At 30.4% G+C, this 22,992-nt stretch overlaps 1 protein-coding gene across 1 annotated transcript in view; it reads right to left on the bottom strand.

Annotated features, from left to right (window-relative positions):
- Positions 1–22,992, bottom strand: part of LOC127733520 (spatacsin-like) — a 75,704-nt gene that overhangs the window by 46,762 nt on the left and 5,950 nt on the right. The window contains exons 4-20 of the mRNA XM_052242872.1: positions 20,947–21,547; positions 20,307–20,427; positions 17,940–18,090; positions 17,499–17,665; positions 15,895–16,170; positions 14,482–14,661; positions 13,475–13,692; positions 12,253–12,434; positions 10,258–10,438; positions 9,520–9,714; positions 8,854–8,954; positions 8,306–8,451; positions 3,050–3,208; positions 2,597–2,663; positions 2,108–2,279; positions 1,262–1,488; positions 518–626 (exon numbers count right to left, since the gene is read on the bottom strand). Coding sequence (XP_052098832.1) covers positions 518–626; positions 1,262–1,488; positions 2,108–2,279; positions 2,597–2,663; positions 3,050–3,208; positions 8,306–8,451; positions 8,854–8,954; positions 9,520–9,714; positions 10,258–10,438; positions 12,253–12,434; positions 13,475–13,692; positions 14,482–14,661; positions 15,895–16,170; positions 17,499–17,665; positions 17,940–18,090; positions 20,307–20,427; positions 20,947–21,547 — 3,253 coding nt within the window. The remainder of the gene's footprint in view (positions 1–517; positions 627–1,261; positions 1,489–2,107; positions 2,280–2,596; positions 2,664–3,049; positions 3,209–8,305; positions 8,452–8,853; positions 8,955–9,519; positions 9,715–10,257; positions 10,439–12,252; positions 12,435–13,474; positions 13,693–14,481; positions 14,662–15,894; positions 16,171–17,498; positions 17,666–17,939; positions 18,091–20,306; positions 20,428–20,946; positions 21,548–22,992) is intronic.

Here is a 22,992-nt window from a genome sequence, read left to right as displayed (position 1 = left end):
ATATACGTTAATGTTTGGCCAGTTTTCTCGAGTGGTTGAAGACCTCATCAAATGTGTAAAACAGAAGTATTTTCTTTCTACAGATTATCTGGACTTTTATTTTATGTAGTGAACCACAAAGGAACAATAATTTTGAATATTTAACAGTGCTATTTCATTATATTATTTGTAAATTTGTATTATATTAAATTGTTATTTTTTTTAAAGTATTAGTCATTTCTTGTATAAGTTCAGACTCTTAAGCCATCACTTGTCTGTACGTGACACTACCATATTGACATTTACAGGTAATGGGTGACCTGCAGATGAGTAACCTCTAAACATTAATGTTTTGATATGTTTTTTAAAACAGTGGTCAGATTGCAGTCTCATCATTGCTATAACTTATACAATTGATAAATTTTTGTTCGCTTAATGTCCAGTAGAAAATATTTCACTTTGATAATGAAAGGAAGGATCTATGAAATTATCATTAATTTTTACTATAATTTTATATAGAAGTAGGATATTATAATACCTGTTGATATTTTCTTTGTCTAAATTATTTAAAATTGCATCTTCTAATTTCTGTAACAACAGTTTGGCATGTTTTCCTCTTCTTAAAACACTGGCACAAATCCATGACACTAATAAAGAAAATTTCAGTTATATTTACAGAGATTTTCACTTACATCATAGATTAAAACTAACTACAGGTTTTTAGTGCAATAAGGGGATTTAAATTATCATACTTAAGGTCAAGAAACCATATATCAATGAAAGAGTGTTTCATTTTTGTAAATCTTACAAAAAAAGTCTGATGGATCTTTGTTACTTTTACTATGACTTGACTGTTGTGTTTCAGGACACCTAATGCAACTCAATAAAAACATTGACCCAATTAGAATTTGTTTTATAAAATCAAACTATACAACTGGTCAGAAATTTTACAAAACTACTCTAGGAGAGCTAGTCAAAAATATCTTGGAAACTTATTGACAAGATATTATAATTAAACATATATTTTACTGAATATTCCAGGTTTTAATTCAAATTGAAGTCCATTTCTACTAACATAGGAGAATTATAGTAGGAATAGTATTAAAGCTTAAATCAAAAATACAAAAAAGGAAAAAGATGTGGTATGATTGCCAATGAGACAACTTTCTACCAGAGACCAAATGAGGTAGAAGTTAGTTACTATGGGTTACCTTACAGCCTTTAACAATGAGTAAACTGCATACTGCATAGCAAGCTATAATAGGCCAAGCTATATAAATACCTATATCATTTTCATTCTTCTGAACTAGTTCCTTCCTCTTGTCAACATTGCCAGTCACATTTGAGTTGAGGTCTGACAAAATTTCATTTCCCACCTGTAGATATGTCCTTAGTATACAGGTATCTTGACCTAACATTTCCATAAATACCACACATGTACTAGCTACCTGTGTATTTGAAAAATTCTTTACTCCTATCCACAGTGCCGTATTAGTAGCATCTTGAATTCTACAAAATAGTAAGGAATAAAATATAAGGAATAGGTTCTATCAACTGGATAGTAAATTATTAATTCTTGATATAATACATATAGGAGTTGTTGGGAAGATAATAATCAATAAGCAATCCAAAACATCAGTAATTACCTGGTACCAAAATAAAATGGGTCATTGTGTCTTCAATAATAAATACTGTAAATTCAGAAATTTAACTGTGCATTTCTTATTGGTATTGTTGTAGAATTTACAGGAAATGTTGCATTAAAAAAATATAATGCTATCAAATTTATAAATGGGAGTTTTTAGTTCTGCGAAAAGTATCATGCTCCTATTTTTGCAATAATAAAAACATTGCAAAAATTTCAGAATTTACAGTAAGCAGACATCAATATTTGGTTGTGAGAAAGGATAAATAAGGTGGTGATTTTTAAGAGCAAAATCCCTATATGCTTCAAATTGGAATTACAACTACCATGAAAGTAATTTATTTTTGTTTTCAAAAGTAATTTTTTTAATTTTTTAAAAATTTTATCGATACAAATAATTTGGTGCCACAAAATTATTTCTCAGCCCTTTCCAGTACCTTTATAACAGAACATGACAGGAAGTTAACTGCATTTCAATATTACCTCTGTTGTGTTATACCAGTAGGTTCCATGTCATATGCTTCAGCCAGAAATGACACAAAAGCAAAGGATGGTCTCCCTTGTTTTAGGTAATACATATATCTGATTTTCTCTGTATATCCATATTTAGTCACTAAATCTGGCTGAGAGAAGTAAGGCATTTCTTTTGGACTTTCTGTAATATATAGTCTTCAAAATTGTGTATTCTTTCATTACAAATATATGAGAAATACAAGTACAAATGTATAGCAATATGACTAAAACGCATATCTATTGAACTTTGGGCTGTTCCAGAATTAATTGTATAGAAGGGGTAGACAGAAGGAATTTCTATTAAAATTTGATGGGTGGTGATTATTTTAGAAAAATTTTCTAAACAAATATAGAAAATAATTGGCAACTTGTATCCAATCTATTTGTAGATTAAAATAAGTGAATTTAATGAACAGTTTTAAGCATGCCAGAATGTCCTTTTACATTCTATATCCTTACCATCTGATGCTAGTGTGTTTACAGGCTGCCAACCAAATAACTTTCTTGGATCAAATGGAGCATTATCCTGAATAATATTTATCAAAACAAATATTATGATTACACATAAATATCCTAGAAAGAATAATATCCCATTTCTTGCAACATAAAAAAGCAATAAGCCTTCTTAACGAAGAATTGAAGACCCATGCTACATGTGTGGGTTAAAAGCTGATGACTCCTATTTTACCACTGATTCTGACAATTTCTTGACAACTACAATCCGATTGACAAACTGAACACTGGTTGAAAAGACTATCAAATAAATACCTTACAAAAACTTATATTACTTAGACTGGTAAGAAAATTAAGTTTCAGTTTTATATGGAATTTTTCTTATAGCAATATTAATGGTGCCACAAAAATTATAAAATTTTTGTATTTGATGATTTCTTAAGCTATAAAATGAAATACCATTAACAGTTGATAGATTGTGACATCATTTTGTGTAGATTCCTTGGTCAGTGCTGGGAATAAAGCAGAGTGAAGTTTTGGGAATATCTGTAATGCTTTCTCAAGCTCTGTATTCTCAATTCCTGGAATTGCTGGAGCACTGTTCTGGTCTCCTACAATCTGCACAAGAATGTAAGTGTTAGTAAAGGAAATATGGGGTAAATGTAAATAAAATAAAACATAAAGTCCCACATGGAAATCAAAAGGATCTTTTTTTGCATACTAAAAATATTTTTTATAATTTTTTGGTGAAAAGCAGGACTTAATTTTATCTTTGCAGTACAGAAAAATATTTGTGCCTTTTATCAAAATACAAGAACATGTGGCATGAAAAATGAGACAACTATCCACGAGAGACCAAAGGACCAGGATGTAAACAACTATAGGACACTGTATGGTCTTTAAAAATTGCAAAACACACCATATTGTAAGCTATAAAATGACCTGGCATGACAAAATGTGAAGCAGTTCAAAAGAGAAAAACAAAAAGCTGATTTAAAGGGATACTTCGCAATAAAATGAAAAATTGATATTATGTTGATTATGTATAAAAAACCACAAATTCATAAATATTAAAGTTTAATTCTGCTAGATAAGAGATCACCATCAATTTTAAATTAAGACAGTATCACTTCTCCGCATGCGGCCATTTTGACATCATCCCTGAATAGAAACCACGATATATCTATAAACCACAAAGGACCAAAACAAGCAGTAACCTAACGTAGCCGTAATTGAGTGTCGATATCTTGTCAAGTGTACGGTTGTTTTACCCGACAAGGAAAGCCTAAACAGTTTCCCGGGTCACAAAAAAAGATTATAATAGACATGGTTGTGCATGCAACCTTTCCTTACTAACTTGATACGGAAAATGTAATTATATATATTTTTTTTTGAATAACTAGTACTATGGTCTGTCGTTTTAAAACTGTTTTTTTTACTAAGTTTTTGAAACAAGATATTTTAATGGAAATTAGTTAAAAAGTAAAAAGTGATAAATTAAGTGTTCCGTGTAAAAATGTTTTCGAAAATCTAGTGTGTTTATAATATAATTCATTTATGTAATAATCATATTTAAATAAATTCGGACCTTCCCTTATCTGATCACCAGCATGGCTAAAGGAATTGTTCCCAGAGGTATTGTGAGTTGACACGTCCAGGTATTCAAGCGATTTCCTGTCGGGCTTTAAAACACTTATTACACAATTACATAAAGCAAGTTCGTGCATCACTTCACCTCTGAGGGTATTGAGAAGTGTACACAGCCGATAACTTATAACTTTCCATTTTGAAACTATCAGGTGAATATACATCTTTGTCTTGCATGTCCGATAGTGATATGCTAGTCTTTACTAAACCATAGATATAATAGCCATTATATATATGACTAAACTCATACGCTTGTTTATAAATAACATTTATGGTGTAAAGAATATTTATGAAAATCTAAATAATTCCAAAAAAAGATTTGATAAAATAAAAATATATTTACATATTTTCCAAACGTAAATTGGGGAAAATGTAAGTAATTACTCGTTGTCAATAATTATGGACATTTTGAAACGTACAAATATTGATTTAACAAAATGTATGCACTTGTCGATCATTGGATTATACCACAGGCACTTGTCTCAGAAAAAAGTGTCCTATATACCTTAATATAACATATTAAGGTACATAGAAAAAAAAATTCTGAGACAAGTGCCTGTGGATTATACGCCTAGATGGAAGGTTATGGAACTATAGATAGTCGCAATATAGAATATATACATGTATATTGAATATACGAGAGAAACATCCAAAACCAAACTGATTTAAATACAGGTCAATTCTAACTTGCTTTGGTTCATCGAAGTTATGCACATAGTAAAATCACAGATTTTTATTTCAATTAGATTATTTTGAACAGTTTAAGAAAGTCGTCATCATCTCAATGGTTGTGTATTATGTATAATAATGTAATAATGTGAACATGGTTCTATTAGGTAAACGGACAGAAGGTCACAGGACATAAAGTCACAAATAATTTGTTGACAATTATTTGAATATATAAGAGAAAGATCTTGAAGTATTTTATTTTTATTACATATATTCATTTTTAAGTTAAGGAAATTGTTCATAAGCCTTGACGATGAAAACTTATTAAATTTTAATCATGCAAAGGATATATTTCTTGGCACAATGAAGCCATTTAAGTACCAAGCCACTTTGACATTTTTTTGTTTTCATAACAATTATTTGATCATTATTGATATTTATTAAATAAATTTTAATAACAAAGTTGCTTCAAATATAAAAGTTCAAGAAAAAAACAAAAAAAAATATTTTTAAAATTAGGTTTTCTTGTTCAAAGAAATATAATCTCAAAACTGAATTGTGACTTTTTGTCCTGTGACTTTTTGGCTGTGACTTTTTGTCTGTGACTTTTTGTCCTGTGACTTTCTGTCCTACATTCTTCTATTATACCGGTAGTACCTCATGTCAATTTTCCTGTTCCGACTTGCATGTAATATATATGCCACTGGACGTACACTAATGATCCCCAAAAAGCTTATTTGAAGAAATAAAGAAACTTCACTCCGAATAGACTGATAGTAGATGTATTAACGTCTGGTCAGCTAGAGGGTTGATTAATTTATTTAGTTAGCTTAAAAGGGAGGGGGATAAACCATTCCTAATATTGCACTTATGCATAAAATATTAAATGAGAGTAATATAAGAGAAAATATAAATACGAAAAGTCGCATATCTGGTAAAAAAAAAGTCTCACTGGCAACTATAGAATTTCTCGTACAATTGTCATTCTTAATCGAAATAATGGACAGTCATTAAAATACATATATGCATGTACACTTTGATAAAAAGGGGTGCTGCAGTTGCATATTATTCATCATAAATCTATTTCAAGTATATACTTTCCTGTCATTCTTATAAGTTAACGCAGAGACATGTAACTATACATCTCTAGTTAACGACAATCAACCATATAAATATTTGAATCTGATGTGACTTACCGTTCATCTCTTTCTTTTTTCTTTTTTTTTTTTTTTTTGATTTGGGCAGGTACACAAACATTGTAATGTTAGATATTCTGTTCCCAGGTTGGGAGGGGGCGGTGGTTGGAGGTGAAGTATATCGAAAGTTACAAAATAAGAACGTTGTATTTATGAATTTACAAGAAGAATTCTGATCTTGGGCGTAGGTTTTTTTTTTAAGTTCAGTGATTTAAATTGAGAGAAAAAAATCTAGTCAGAATTTAAATCGTACCGGCAATTTACACCTAAGACTCCTCTAAAATCCTGAATGGTCATGCTTCACAATCATCAGAATTTTCTTTGCATTGGTACATTCTGTATCGGTAGTGATTTACCTTGACATTTCCGGTATACTTGTATATTACATGTATGTGGTTAGGTGACGTCCCATGAGGTCTTACGTATACAGGTTCACATTTATAATGGTTTCTGATATAACAAGGTTTTATTACATTCACACTTCTGCATGTTCTGTATACCAAATTCTTATCTTATTTTCAGACCAAACGAGGATGTGAATATTTTCCAGGAAAAATATTGAGTATCAAAGTATCAAATTAATTTCGGGATTTTTTTCTTTCTTGGTATTAAATCACAGAAATTTAAAGAATATACTGCTTGTCTGCTTTAGGTGTATTCTTGTCAGTTAAGACTGACATATATGTCTCTGGTATATAGTGGGTTTATGAATGAATGATAAGTCTTGCAAAGGTACAAGATATTATAAAGCACATTGAAAATTGATTCCGCCGGTCTGTCTCCATTCAAAAAAGGAAAGTTGACGTTAGATTGATTCTGTTATTATTTTTAAACATCGTTGGTCAAATAGCTAAAGTATGTATATGTTGTGAGATTTTAAATATTTTAATAAGGGCATTCCCGATTAGGTAAATGTAGATCGCTGTGGACGGACCAAGCTATATTAATCATGTAACCGCGATAAATTTCTCTAAAACATTGAAATATTCAAGGTTAATACCCATGATAATTTGAAAAAGTAAGTATAGTGTTTGGTTTATACGCTCGTTTTCGTGGGCCATTTTTATTTATAAAATTATTTAATTGAAAGTAATTCAGAATTTCGATGTTACAACAAAATACTCACCGATCTATTTTAAAATTAAGCTTACGCAAAATAGAAAAGATATACATGTTTATAACGGCGATTCAGGTATTTTGCCACCATATTCCTCCCCAAATAATTAATGTTTTTATCATTCATACAAAATGTTGTTCATACCTGTAATGGTGAACCGTGTTGGCTAAAATTCACTGAGTGAAGATCAAAAGAATAGAATTACAGAATGCTAATCTTTTGATTACCTTGAAGTTAACCACGCATTCAACAGGTAGTCACTAAGTGTCTCAGTTCAATACACATTGTATTTACACAGTACTAGTGGGAAATGTTTGCTAGACTGATGTAAAAGCCTTCAGGTGAGAATACAAACATGCATTTGTAAAGCAATATCAGTCATATATTTTTGTTCAAAATATCCGTCGGAAAAAAAAATCATAAAAATATATTCTATTGTATGATTTACTTTTATTACTATAATCATATCAGAAATCCTTTAAATTTAAATCGTACATTTTAATTTTGAAAGTTGCACGGCTGATCACTTTACTTTCTTAATTATTAGTTGGTTAATAGCTACGCCAAAAGTCGTCGATGCGCTTTAAATCCCGTTATTAGATGATTAACGAACAAGACTTACAATGAGATTTATTCACTCCCGGCATGCAAAAAGACTTAAACTACGTCACATAAGTCAGGAAGTTGGAATAAATTAAATTATTAATTCCCAATTTTCTTCTTTATTAGTGTTCATATCCAGATAAAACTTGGTAAATATGTTTTTTATGGTATTATGAACATAATAAGATGAAAAGTAAAAAATCGTGAAATTTTCCCTTTAAGCTAAAATCAAGAGGCTGTTTAAATGACAGAAAACAGGGTTTTAATACATTTATTAGTGTCTTTGTTTAAGTAGTTAAGGGCCATAACTCCTGAACAACATAAGTTAAAATTGTCAATAATAAACTTAACCTCCATTTTGACATTAGTAGGATTTAATTCTTCTTAGTTCATTCAAACATCATGTAAAACTTATAGGATGAAAAAAAAATTATAGGCTTTCATCTCTGACTTTCTTGAAGTCAGCAATACAAATTAATATACCTGTTGCAATTTATTCTCTGAATACATTACTGTCGCCATGGCAGTTAGAACTTCCCCATTCTTCATGATTTCTCCAATTTCAGGTTTGTTTAAAGACCATATAAGTTGTCCATTACTGATGCTTGCATCAACCATGGCAGAACAATCTATAAAGTAACATATATGGGATGGCTAATGAATTTTCTAAAGAATAGTTTTAAATCAAACTTTGGGTAATCGGTAAGTTACTTATGCTTTATTATTCAACAATTTCACATGTATGACTTCAATTTGTACTAATATTATTTTTTTTCATTATTAAACTTTTTTTTTTATTTAATTCTTTATTTATTTAAAGAAGATTGCCAACAGCCAGAGGCTACATGTGGGTCTCCTCTTTTTATTCATAAGTTACAAATTAAATGCACCAAAATACTTGCAGTATGATCTTTTCCATTTGATTTATATCTCTTTTTTTTGTAGTTTCCATTTTTTTTATTTCATTATAAGTTACAAATAATATCCAACAAAATAAAACATTTTCAGGATGATCTTATTTATATATTTACCATTTGGTTTATGTCTTAGTCTGTACATTGACACTAACATAGATAGCCAACAACACTCTTCATTGCTATGTATAAATTTCTTTAACCAACTATAAGATAACCTAAAAAAATATAGTATAAACACCAATTATAATCACAAGTCTTTAAACTAGTTTTACATATAATTTATATACATGTCATTACTAACTATTTTCAGATACTATGGATTCATTACTATTTGTAGGATTCCACTTTTTCGTGGATTTTGTGGCACTGGGTATAGGTAGACAACAAACTTCAGTTTTAATTTTCTATAGGCTTGAGGACACTTTTAACAAATCCACAAAACTCAAATCGCCACAAAAAAAATTTCTCTATCCATGAAAATTGGTATCCATGAAAATAAATAAACCCACAGTGTTCTTATTTTGTATAACCCATTAAATGATGTTGAATGTAATTAGTTAATATAACTCATATTTATTTATGGTTTAGTTCTGACAGATTGATTATTAAATAAATAACAATCTAAAATAAATATTATAAAATCTTATTTTGGGGAAAACTAAACACATAGCTTTTATCCAAAGCATTTAACCAAAAATTTGCTTATACATCAAAATGAAATATAATTTAATATATCTTTATCCAAAATTATAATTCAAAAGTTGATTTCAACAATCTTACTTATGTGTAGTACAGTATTGCCACACAGTAGGTAGGTTGTTCTTTACACAATACTGAATGAAGTCTCTGTGAAAGTTATCTAATTCTTCCAATGTACTGTTACTGAGTGGGTGTGGCAGTTCCAAGGCTCCTCCAACTAATCTTAAGTCAGAAACTAGGGTGTTGAATTCCTCTGTTTTCAAAAATACACCTTTCCTACAATAGAGTATATAGTTTGGGTAAAACATTTCCTATCATTTAATTTTCTAAATATAAAAAAATGAAATTAAAATATAATAATACTTTAGGCAATTCTTGTGCTCTATGTTAATATCACAGCAGTCTTTCAAGGTACATCAGAATAGAAGCTTATACAAACTGCAAATAATATGTGATAGAGCAAAGACTGTATTAGTCCAAATCATACAAAATCCTATAAAAGAGAAAATTCTGAGATCATCAAATAGCAAATTATCAAATATCAGAACACTTCAACTAATAATTTGATGGAAAATCCTGCACATTTTGCGACAGACAGAAGAGGTCTGGCTATTTCTGTAGACCTAGTTTTGGATGATTGTTGAAAAAAAAATCAAATTTTTAGAGTATTTGTGTGCACTTAGAAACAATGCATTTTACAATTTGAATTTCCTAAGGTGTTCAAGTAATGAAAGCACATGGAGGTGATTGAGCTTCTTAAAATTCTAAATTTATCATATTCAATACTATGTTATTGCATTGTGAAATACAGCAACAAACCTTGCACATGCTTCAGTAATAACTAGTTTGATATATGATGTGCACTCATCCAAATGTTCAAGTAACTGATGCATTATGGGAAAGTCTTTTTCAACTGCTCCTTGTATCCATAACAACAGCTTTTCCAATTTGTTGTAACGAAGAAGATATCTTAAATGTATAAGTTTAACTTCTTTTGGATCTAAAAAGAGCAGATTTATCAACTTAAAAAAAAAAATCATATCATATCATTAACATTTTTTAAACACTTCCATTCTTATATTTTTAAAAAGCATTTTTTAAACATTCTAATAAAACTGTTATATATTAATACTCCAAATAGTATTTGAAAGAGTAGAACTCATATTAAATTGTATACCCCCACTCATAGAGTGGTTTGTATATAAGCAATGACCTGGTCTTTCCATTCAAAACTTTGGTTCCATAATACTCTCATAAAAAGAAGGAATGATCAAATAACTGATCAGAATTTTACAATGTTGAATTTCACCTTGTTAGCAATTTGTAAATTTTTGATTAAAAATGAATAATTATTGAAGAATCAGAAAAATAATTTAGTGAATTGGTAAATGGACAATTGGTCTCACTTCATTTAACAGTGAACACATCTCTGGTCAAGGTTTAGTTTGGGCTGACTTCTAATTTAATTTAAACACGTTTTTTATTGGTCACGCAGTACAGTAATTTATATTGGATAAAAATTTCAGTTTATAAGTAGAACTCACTACTGATTTTAACTTTTCAGAAACACCAGAAAACAGGTAGTCAACATTTTAATAATTTAGAATTTTTATGTTTAAATATGTCTTAGTTTGTCGTTGAAACTTCTATCAGCCTAGCTAATTTGTTAATGAACATTGTGTTTCGTCGTTTGTTCATTTTTCAAAACAAAACGATATTCTTTATTTAATTTGAGCATTTCGTCGTTTGTTCATTTTTTCAGAAAGAATAATAGTTTATAGCGAATTGGTGATAATCTTTATTTAATTTGAGCATTTCGTCGTTTGTTCAATTTATTTTTATCAACGCTTATCGTCGTCGATGAAATTTCAGTATACAGTTTTTGTTACTTTTATGTAGTATTTCCGTAAATTATGGATCGTCCTAAGAGAAAAGTCGCGACAGTAGACTATAAAAAATGAAATAATTTTGGAACTTCTGGTATAGATGACATGGCATTTGAGTATATATTTCAGAAAATGGCCGATAGTAATTCGGATCGGGATGAGTTGCAACTTCATGCAGAGGAAGACGATATACTCGACCTTATGTCAGATGATGAGTCGAACAAATTAAATGAGGCCGCTGCTTTAATTTACACTACGCCACTTAAAACAAAGAGCAAAGAGAGTGATGCGTTAAAGCAACATGAGTCTGATGAAGATCTGGAGTTGAGAATTAAGTTGCTTGAAGAAAAGAAACAACGACTCAAGAGGGATCAGCTCAACAAGCGGATTAAAGAGTTAGAAGCGGAAGTAGATGGCAATTTTCAAATCATCTAGGCAATCATATCATGGTTGACGATACTTTGAATTTTTATTATACCCATAATGAAAGTAATTTTTTGTTACATATTACTCAGCATCTGTATAATGGAACTGTTTGATATTTGGTTTGGATCTTTATAGTGTAGAAGTTGTACCTTGTAAGAGATTTTAAGATCTCTAAGGTAGTCACTCTTCCATAGTAATTTGAATTTTGATGTGAGTATAATTTTTTATTAGTGTCTCATAAAAAGTAGGGGTATAGGGTGTACATCACATACAACTTCTTGTTTAAAAAGTAACATTCAACTAACATTTTTAAACAGTGGCATTCTAACAACATTTTTAAACAGTATACATAGAAACACTTGATGAAAAGTTCTAAAATTCAATATTTCATAGTTGTGCTTTCTAATTACACCATTTGTTTTACAATACATGTAATTGTAAATATTCTGTAATATAAAATAAATGTAACAAAAGTCTTATTTAGAGTAGAAAGAACAAGTACCTTCTTCCATAATAACTAGTTCCTTAGTATCAGGATCCCATCTTTGTACCCAGTCTAGCAACACATGGCTGTATTTTCCTGTATTTTGAAGGTCTTCTGAGACTGTAGCAGATAAATCATCGCATTCTAATGACAAATCAAACTCAGGAGAGTCACCAAAGGACAAAAATATATTCTCTAACCTATTAAAAGAAGTACATGTGATAGCAAATATAAATTCCATACTTCTATTGAAATTCAAATTTGACTCCTCCGAATCAGTTTAAATAATACGAATTCTGTGATTGATTGAATGTTATTTGCATAATGTCACAAGATTAATATTCCATGCATGTTCCAGACAAAACAAAATAAACAGCACATCTAACAAGTAGACACTGCAAAGTGGGTTGACTGGTATATGTGAGTGAAATTTGAACTGCCACTTAAAAAGGGAATGTTGGATAGGGGCATATATTTGACCTTATAACAAGTCATCTTCTAAATCTCTCAAAGAGTTAGCATCACTGAAGAGACATTGATTGTCGAAATGTGCATCTGGTGCAGAAAAATTGGTACCGTTTATGTTATAATTACCACTGGGTCGATGCCTCTGCTGGTGGACTGATAGTTCCCGAGGGTATCACCAGCCCAGTAGCCAGTACTTCGGTACTGGCATGAAAATACGAATTTTGTGTTATTAAAATTTGCTGTTACAAAATTTTCGAATTTATTTAAAATTAAGGAATGTATCTCCCTCATGCAAAGCTGATTCCTTGCCCGGCTTTGGCTATACTTTTTTGTCTTTTTTGGTTTACAGCTCTTCATCTTTTTAATAAGCTTTGGATTTCAAATATTTTGGCCTCGAGCATCACTGAAGAGACATTGGTCGAAATGCGCATCTGGTGCAGAAAAATTGGTACCGTTTATGTTATTATTGCAAAGTTCTTTAAGATGCAGATAATGTGAAACTGTATTAAGATGGGGAATTGGATTTAATATTCTCATTCAAACTAAACATGGCTGCCTATTTATACATCAAATAAAGCCAAACAGACTTGGGTATAACTGCAAGATGGAAATTCGGGTAACCATACTACTATACTTTAGTGATCCTTGATGTTCAAATGTTCAAATGTTGCAAATATATTCAAAAATAGAAAATGTACAGCTTCTTCTTGATTTATTTTTTTTTAGCTTTCAAAACCAAATATTTGGTGCTAGTATATACATAAAAAGTTACCTGTCTAATGGGACCTCTATTTTTCTAGCATCTTTTACAGCAGAACTGAATGAAGATGATGGATATCTCTTTTCTAATTCATTTACATATTTAACAATTTCCATTTGTTCCTCTGTCAAACATTTTCTACCAGTAAGTTCTTCAATAATGAAGTTACGTATTGTCCTGTCTTCACAAATGGCAGCCACTTCCCATAACTTACTATTTACATTCAAACCCTAAAATGAAAGCAATAAATCTGTTGGTAAATTTAATTTAGGGTAAAATTGTTGATTACATATTTTTGATTACATACCTGGACATTGTTACAATTTTCCAGGTAAACATTTTTAACTTGAATTATTAGTAAAATAACCTGAGAGTTTTGATTGACACCTTTAAATAAGTTATCCAGAATTCTGCGACTCTTTTCACAAAAAATCTTACGATTAAAATTGATCATAAGTTATACTGAAATGTGTATGACTTACGAGTATTTTTACTCTTAAGATTTTTTGTGAAAAGTGCCGCTGGACATAAAACATTTTCTGTACATCCAAACTGTACAAGATTTAAAATATTTCTGTGCATCATTGAAAATAATAAAGATGATGATGATGGATGGCTGCTTAACGTCCAGCGGCAAATTAATATGCATATTCAGGACGAGTTCATGTAATATGAATAATAACTCTGCCAGATTTTTAACGTGCTAGTTCACAAGGTAACAGTCCGAAGGAAGACATGTCACCTTACCCAGACACATTATTCAGATTCTGAGCCGACCAGTCTTTGCTCTCACTTCTTAATGCCGCATGCTTAGCAGAGAAGCAGCAAATTAAGTCTTTGGTTTAACCTGGCGAGGGTTCAAACCCACAACCTCCTACACTCGAGGTGAACACACTACCACGAGACCACCGAGGTGGTTTTGAAATTTAAAATAATTTAAAAATGTATTCAATTCAAAATCTTATATCTTTTAATATGTGCATTAAGACTGATAGAACCATCTTTATGAATATAATTACCAAGTTGGACAAAATGGCAATAGCAGGTTTGGATTGTTTCTCCCATAGATATTTCACTGCTCTGACAATACTGTTGTTTGTTATATGATTTATATCAGCCCTAGAGTTATCTCCCTTTTCAAGTAGACTGGCTTGCACTATTGGAATAGTGTTGGATAACACTGCGTCTTGTATAATTTCCTGTTACAAATATGAATGGATATCATAAAGATTAGAAATTATCAATCAAAACATAACATTTATTAGATTTATCAACAATGTGGATCTGGTAATTTAATAATCTTTTATTTAATAATACTATGGAATTTCTTGTGCATTTCACTTTTACCTTACTTAATGATATTCCACTGTTGTTTTTTTTTCTTCTCACAATTAATCCTTCCTGCCTAAAAAGTTAGTTTTCATATCTGTAATCTGTTTTTTTAGCATTTTTTGGGTCCAATTATTCTACATTCTTTACATTTTACCATCTCATTATTCTCTATTCTTTATTTTGTTGGTCCCTTTTTATCTATTCTTTATCATTTTTGCCCTTTAATCTCTATATTTTGTCCATTGTTCTCTTTTTTGTAACCCCATCCATACCCTCATATGTATCTCTTTTTTTTACTGTCATCTCAAATACACCTCTTGTAAAATATTTTAAATTCTTGCAACATATGTATTTCTTTCATTTTTAAATTCTTGTTTTTCTTATGTTTTTAAAACAATTTGATATTTCTTTTTCTTTCCATTTCCCCTTATTTATTACTGTAGATTAACTATTTTTTGTGGGTACTAATTTTTGTTGATTGAGTGGATGAACCAGGAATTTAAAAATGTCTTTATACAAACTTTTGCAAAATATAAATATTACACTGATATTCCATCTAATACTTTTATTTAAAATGTTGATTCAGCTTCATTATTTTAGTGTACTCAGTTGAAAACTATTTTATTTGTGATTCAACCTTCTAAAATTTCTCTCTTTTCTCTTTCATCTACATGGTAGATACATCACTTTTCACAAATCATGACAGTGACTGACTGATCTAATGATGTATTTGAAAGATAAAGCAGAGAAACTGAAGAAGGCTAGTGGCAGAAATGTCTGAAAATGATTTAAAAAGGAGACTGGTCTTCCATGTAGATGAGAAAAAAAGAGAACATGAAGAAGATGACCAACTGTGAAAATGTTTGATGTGTTTGAGCTTTAGATTTTGCCATTTTATAAAGGACTTTCCATTTTGAATTTTCCTTGGAGTTCAGTATTTTTGTTATTTTACTTTTAACACAATAATAATGTAAATCATGTCCCCTTTTAAACAAATTCTACAAATGAATTAAACGACACACAAATGGACTCTATTTTGATATAAACAGAATAACAAATTCCTAAGCAAAAAGTTGATTTGAAAAATCTGTATGTCTTACATCAACAGATTTGTTTTCTAGAGCTTCATGTCCTGTATCAGGTACTCTTTTCGCTTCATCCTTTCCATCTTTCAACTTGTTTTCTTTTTCTATCTGTCTAAGACACTGTCTTATGTCTGCTATATCTTCCAGTATTACATCTATTGATTTTTTCATGTCTTCTATTTCTGATTCATTATTCATTTTATATTTGACAGATTCCAGTACATCTAAAGCATCACTAAGTAAGCCATAGAGAAACTCTAGCGTTATATCTGATAATCTTTTGACAAAATCCTACAATGAAAAAGACACCAATAATTACCAGTGGAAATAAAACTGTAAATTAAGATTTTTGAGATCTTTTCATTATTGGGGAAAATACCAAAGGATAGGTTTTGAAAAAATAAAAACTCACATTTAAAATTTTGATAGAATTATTTGTATGCTGTATTTCATGAAATTGCAACAGTTAATCTGACATTTTTGTTCACTATTCAAAAATCCCAATAATAAATGCATGTAAAAATTTGTGAACTTATAGTAAATATTTTTAACATAGTATATAGACATTTATTTTGATAAATTTTAGTTAATTGATTCATTCAAATTAATCTAAAGGTTTTTTTTTCATTCATGATGTAATTTCAAGATAGTTGATACATGTATAAAAAATGTTTGAGAAACTCAATTCACATGTGTTGCCTTTAATGCATATCACAATGTACCTCATCACATGTACATACATTAGTACGCAAATTTGTCGGTCTGTCTGTCTATTAGCAAACAAACATTTGAACCTCCTGTCCAGAAATACAAATCTTTTGATATCCACATAGAAATTGAAATGTGTTATTATCTCCCAACAAATGGAGAAAGTAGCATTTCGATCGATAATAATACCTTCAAATTCAAGCTTTGTGTCAATCAATGTAGCTTTCAGTTTAAACTAAAATATACATAGTTTTCACCTTTTGAAACATTACTCATTAGCCCTACATTATGACAATCACATATTTAATCTCTTTAAAACAATAACCTAGTTTGTGAAGGCCGTATGGTGACCTTCTATTGCTTTTATCTTTTGTCATTTTGAAACTGGTGGACAGTTGTCTCATTGGCAATCATACCACATCTTTTTATTTCTATATAATACTAGAACACAACCGGGAAATTGCAGGTCCGTGACTTAATCAAAGTACCTACGCCTTATTTTTAGCCTGGATTTTTAGTATTTGTATTGTCATCTGATAAAGTCATGCTGATTATAAGGTGCACAGTTTCCTCTGCTTTAAATATCTTTCTGTTTGAACCCATCCTGGTTTTCCTTCTACAACTGGAAACTACATGTGACATATACTATCAGTATTGGTATCAGATTCGACCCTGAACTTGTTAATTATTGGTAATATTAATTATGTTGAAAACAAAAGGGCCTGGAATGGTGTAATTTTTAATCAACAGTATTGTCCTATATTAGTTATATATAAAGTTGAATTCTTCGATCCGTTGTTTTTTACTGTTTTTACGTAATGCCTGCTTACAAATTGGACCTCGTTATTTTAGTAGTATAGATGCTGGATATCATTTATCTTTTTATGTGTGTATCAGTGTGTTTCCTGTACCTGTGACTGAGAATCTGTAAGGTTATCTGATATAGACTGTATTAACAATTCTAAAGCTGGTTGTAACTGTACAATGTTGTCATAGTGGTTAGAACTGAATGACCAGGATGGAGATGCCACAGGTGGGGAAGCCGGTGATGTCACAAATGATTTTGTAGAGGAAAATACTGAAAAAAGAAAAAAAAAATTTTTATATCTATAATAAATGAAATGTCATGAACTTTTCCACTTTTCCACTTTCAGAAACTCTGGTGTTTTTTCTTACTAACCAAAATCAAGATTTAGTTCTGATACAAACATTCATGAAAAAATACATAGATGGTAAATTAACTCTCAAATAGGTCTTCATTGTTTTTTAATAGGTTTGCTTACTTTTAGGATAGATTAACTTCATTTTTGCTTTTAAAAGAAAAAGATCACCATATCCAGAGATTTACTTACAATTTTCTTTACTTTTAAGAAAGAAGACTACAGTATCGAGTTGCCTGTGTTTTACACCAATCTCTAAGGTGTGTAAAGGTAAGGAACATCTCCCCCATTTATTGATATGACACAGGACATCAGCTACAGATGCTCCAGCATAAGCCATCATCTATATTAGTAAGGAAAAAAAACACACCATACAAAATGTTTCTGTTCTGTCTAATTTAAAGGTGAAACTAAAGAACTAACCTATTATTATGTGTGCTGTCAAACTGAAATGGGGCATTTTAAAAGCAAGAGAACCTACATGTAATGCTCTTCTTATATTGTCATAAGTGTTTTTAATCTACTACTATATTGTTTGAATGAGTATGTATGTGCTTAAATTGTTTTTGGCTTTTAACTAGCTGTCAGTAACTGTGAGTACTCTCAAATCGTACTTTCTTGTTTATTTGACCTGTTGATACTAATTGTAATGCTTTTTGTTAGTTAATGTTATTCAGGGTTATAGCTGGTCTATATACCAGCTTTGATAAGTGTTTGGTATTACTATAAATTTTCACTTCGTACTATGAACATCAAAATTATTTATTTTGTAAAACTATTTCCTCTTTCTATTTGAACTGTACACGTATACCTAACAACAAAATTATTTTCATTTACCTGTGCTTAAAGTAATTGCAAATGGCTGATATTTTTGTTCGAGCATATTGTTTTTCTTAAATTGTTTAACATTTCATAGCGGTATAACATGTTACTTTTATTATTCTTCCCTTAGTTTATTTATTTTGTATTTACATTGTAGCATAGGTCAAATTTATTTGTTCAGTGTATGTTCACTGGTGTTAATATGTCCTTTGATTGAGTTAAGCCATTTCAGTTGATATTTTATAGTGTGTCTTTCTATGTTGTGATGTTACACTATTGTTTCAGGAAAAAGGGTGAAGGTTTGGTACCATTAAAACGTTTAAACCCGCTGCAATTGTTTGCACCTGTCCTAAGTCAGGAATCTAATGTTCAGTAGTTGTTGTTTGTTGATGTGGTTCATAAGTGTTTCTTGTTTTTTATATAGATTAGACCGTTGGTTTTCCCGTTTGAATGGTTTTACACTAGAAATTTTTGGGGCCCTTTATAGCTTGCTGTTCGGTGTGAGCCAAGGCTCCGTGTTGAAGACTGTACTTTGACCTACATGTATAATGGTTTACTTTTATAAATTTTGACCTGGATGGAGAGTTGTCTCATTGGCACTCATACCACATCTTTTTATATCTATTAAATAACCTTTTAACTCATTTGAAAGTCTGTTTTGAGGTGTTCAGTTTATATGATAAAGAATTTAAAATTCAGGTCAGCACCTCTCATGGGGGATATCCCCCATAAATCAGGATAATTGGCAGGTCCATTGGACTGATGAATTTACCTTATTTTATTTCTTTTATCCCAAATTCAAAATACTGAAAATAGTTGTCTTACACCTATGTGGCATAAAGCAATTACCAATCAATCAATCAACAATATTAAAAATGACCAATAAATTTCCAATATGCTTTTTTATTCAACTTATTCAGGGCACAAATAATGAACCTAGATTTATTTCTGCAATAAAAAATTCAAAACAACAGATAAAACCTTGAATTATATATTGAATACTTAAAGAGAAATTGAATTTTCCTCAGTTTCCAACATACGCATATGAGAATTTTTTATTAAATTTCTGTACAAGTACTATGTACAAGTACTATGGCTAAATAGTGGATTAGTAGGTGTTTGTGATAACAAAAATCAACATCACGTGAAAATTATAACTTATAATCATTGAATCATATAACTGCAGCAGATTCAATTAAATTCACAATAAATTTCATATATATTCATTTCATTTTCACTTCATAGGAAATGAAACGAGCAATGTAAGTACGAAACCTTTGTAAACTGTTGTTTGTCTTTAGATCGTTTTTTGCCATGCATGACATTGACAGTTTGTTTTACAACCTATGAGTTTGAATGTCCTTTTGGTATCTTTTGCCTCTTTTTTACCATGATCATTTTAACTATTGTAAAATTCAGAAATTATTGCGAGGTTTTTATTAATGCGAATAATATGCGACTCCTTGAGTAACGCAAAAATAAAAACTCGCATTCTGATATCGTAGCAGCTTATCAATATCTTAACCAGTAGAGTGCCTCTCAGTATAACACTACTAAAAAGGAGGTTTGAGTCTTGTATATGTATGATTTACAAAAAGATAATGCAGTTTTAATGCTTAATATAGTGTATTTCAGTTTGTTACTTATCTAAGTGTGGTGACTTGAGGTTACAATAGGCACTATCTTATACTCCACTATATCCTACCACAAAAAAATAAAAAATCAAACAAATATTACCAAGCTCACAAATTCTTCTTGTTCTATACATGGAATAATACAAGTTAGATGAGTTTCCATAGCAACTAGATGTGGAAATTGTGACTGTGCTGACAACATCACAAAACAGTTAACAGGAAGTCTACAAAATAAGAAATCTCAATTGAAAATGCATAAATCTTATAAGAGTCTTTTTTTTTCTTATTTTTGAACATTCATTATAATTTTCATTTAATGGTATTTATAAACTTATATGACAAGCAGTAACCAATGATAACCACTGAATAACAACCTCCTGACTTGGGACAGAGACTTAAAGAATGCAGCAGGATTAAACATGTTTGTGATTGCTAACCTATTATCAACTTCAGTTCAAACATTATGATGTCAGTGATAAACCTGGGTCAAGGTATTTTTTGACACAACTGTGATATGCAATTTTCACAGCTGCATGAATTTCTCATTTTGATTAATACTGAAAAAAGCATCATAATATCCAAATTTACTTTTAAGTTATGAAACATTTCTTAATAACAAATATATAGTAAGGTACCGGTACTTTAATAATAGCATTTATTTTTGACTATACTGTGCCTAAATTTTTTTAGTGAGTTTCCCATAAGTTGGCATCTTGTGTTGTGGAGATTCTAGTCATGTTTACCTTTGTATGTTATAGGTCTGTTTCTGTATATCACATACACATATAACATTTTCTTTTGGTGACTGTAAATGTAAAGAGACAGAAAACTTTCCAATCACAACATCGACGATGTTCATTCCTTGTAACGTAGCAGGAAGGTGTATTTTCTTATCGCCTTCTAGATTAGCTATGGTATTTTGCGACTTTGTTCTATTTTTCTTCCAAAAACCAGATACTCTCCACCTAGTAGATTGAGGTTTTACATTTAAAGTTGAATTGCTGGATTTGTGTTCAGTATACCATGGCTTAGTTGGTAGTTTTGAGTTATGATCATGAATGGTTAAGAGTTTTCTCCTCCAAGTGGAATCCCCAACATGAATAGTGTTCAGAACTTCATTATTTGAAAACTGGAGATCTTTTAATTTTGTTCTGCTAACACATGATGGAAATTGTTGAATATAGCTATCAAGGTTTATAGATGTGACTGTTAATGTATTTTCCATGACAACCAAATATTTTAGATCTGGAGTAAATAGCCATGACAACATTCTGTCTGTTTCAATATTTGTCCTTGATAGGTTAACAGTAGCTACAATATCTCCATTGGTTATATTGTATAATGCTGTGGAAGTTAAGGATGTTTAATCTAAAATTTTTCCTTAAACAATTTAATTTATAATCATGTTTTTTCAATGTACAAAAATGTACATCAAATCAAGCTAACAGGTTTTTTGTTTATTTCATGTTAAAAACATAAAATCAGAAAGAATAAAGGACATTTAAATGCAATGCCACCAAATTTTACTGCTCCTTAAACTTGCATGTGATGATGTGGTAGCAACAGAATCACACTTTTTAAAACAATTATCTAAAGGTCAAGTAAAAGTAAATGGGTCATGTCACAGATTTATACTTGAACTTAAAATTAAAATAAAATGCTTCGCTGGGCGCAGCTTGATACGACCGCAGAGGTCGAACCCTGAACAGTTTGGGCAAGTATGGACACAACATTCAAGCTTGATACAGCTCTGAATTTGGATTGTGATTAAATATTTGACACAGCATAGGTTTCTGACACAGAAAGAATGTGGTCTAAGAACTTCAATTTTTTAATTTACCTATTATGGTCCAATGTCCAAAATCAAAATACATGGTTAGATTCAGCATATCAAAGAACCCCATATATTCAATTTTTGTTGAAATCAAACAAAGTTTAATTTTGGACCCCAACTTGGACCAACTTGAAAACTGGTCCCATAATCAAAAATCTAAACACATGTTTAGATTCAGCATATCAAAGTACCCCAAGAATTCAATTTTTGTTAAAATCAAACTAAGTTTAATTTTGGACCCTTTGGACCTTAATGTAGACCAATTTAAAAAACAGGACCCAAAATTAAAAATCTAAAAACACGGTTAGATTTGGCATATCAAAGAACCCCAATAATTCAATTTTTGATGAAATCAAACAAAGTTTAATTTTGGACCCTTTTGACCTCAATATGAACCAATTTGATAGCAGGCCCACAAAATAAAAAATCTAAATACATGGTAAGATTCAGCATATCAAAGAACCCCATATATTCAATTTTTGTTGAAATCATACAAAGTTTAATTTTGGACCCCAATTTGGACCAACTTGAAAACTGGGCCAAAAATCTAAAATCTAAATACATGTTTAGATTCAGCATATCAAAGAACCCCATATATTCAATTTTTGTTGAAATCAAACAAAGTTTAATTTTGGACCCCAACTTGGACCAACTTGAAAACTGGGCCCATAATCAAAAATCTAAACACATGTTTAGATTCAGCATATCAAAGAACCCCAAGAATTCAATTTTTGTTAAAATCAAACTAAGTTTAATTTTGGACCCTTTGGACCTTAATGTAGACCAATTTAAAAACGGGACCCAAAATTAAAAATCTAAATACACGGTTAGATTTGGCATATCAAAGAACCCCAATAATTCAATTTTTGATGAAATCAAACAAAGTTTAATTTGGACCCTTTTGACCTCAATGTGGACAAAGTTGATAACGGGGCCCAAAAATCAAAAATCTAAA

The sequence above is a fragment of the Mytilus californianus genome, unplaced genomic scaffold, assembly GCF_021869535.1.
Source record: "Mytilus californianus isolate M0D057914Y unplaced genomic scaffold, xbMytCali1.0.p SCAF_3, whole genome shotgun sequence".
Classification (NCBI taxonomy): Eukaryota; Metazoa; Mollusca; class Bivalvia; order Mytilida; family Mytilidae; genus Mytilus; species Mytilus californianus.
This window is presented reverse-complemented; position numbering and strand designations above follow the sequence as displayed.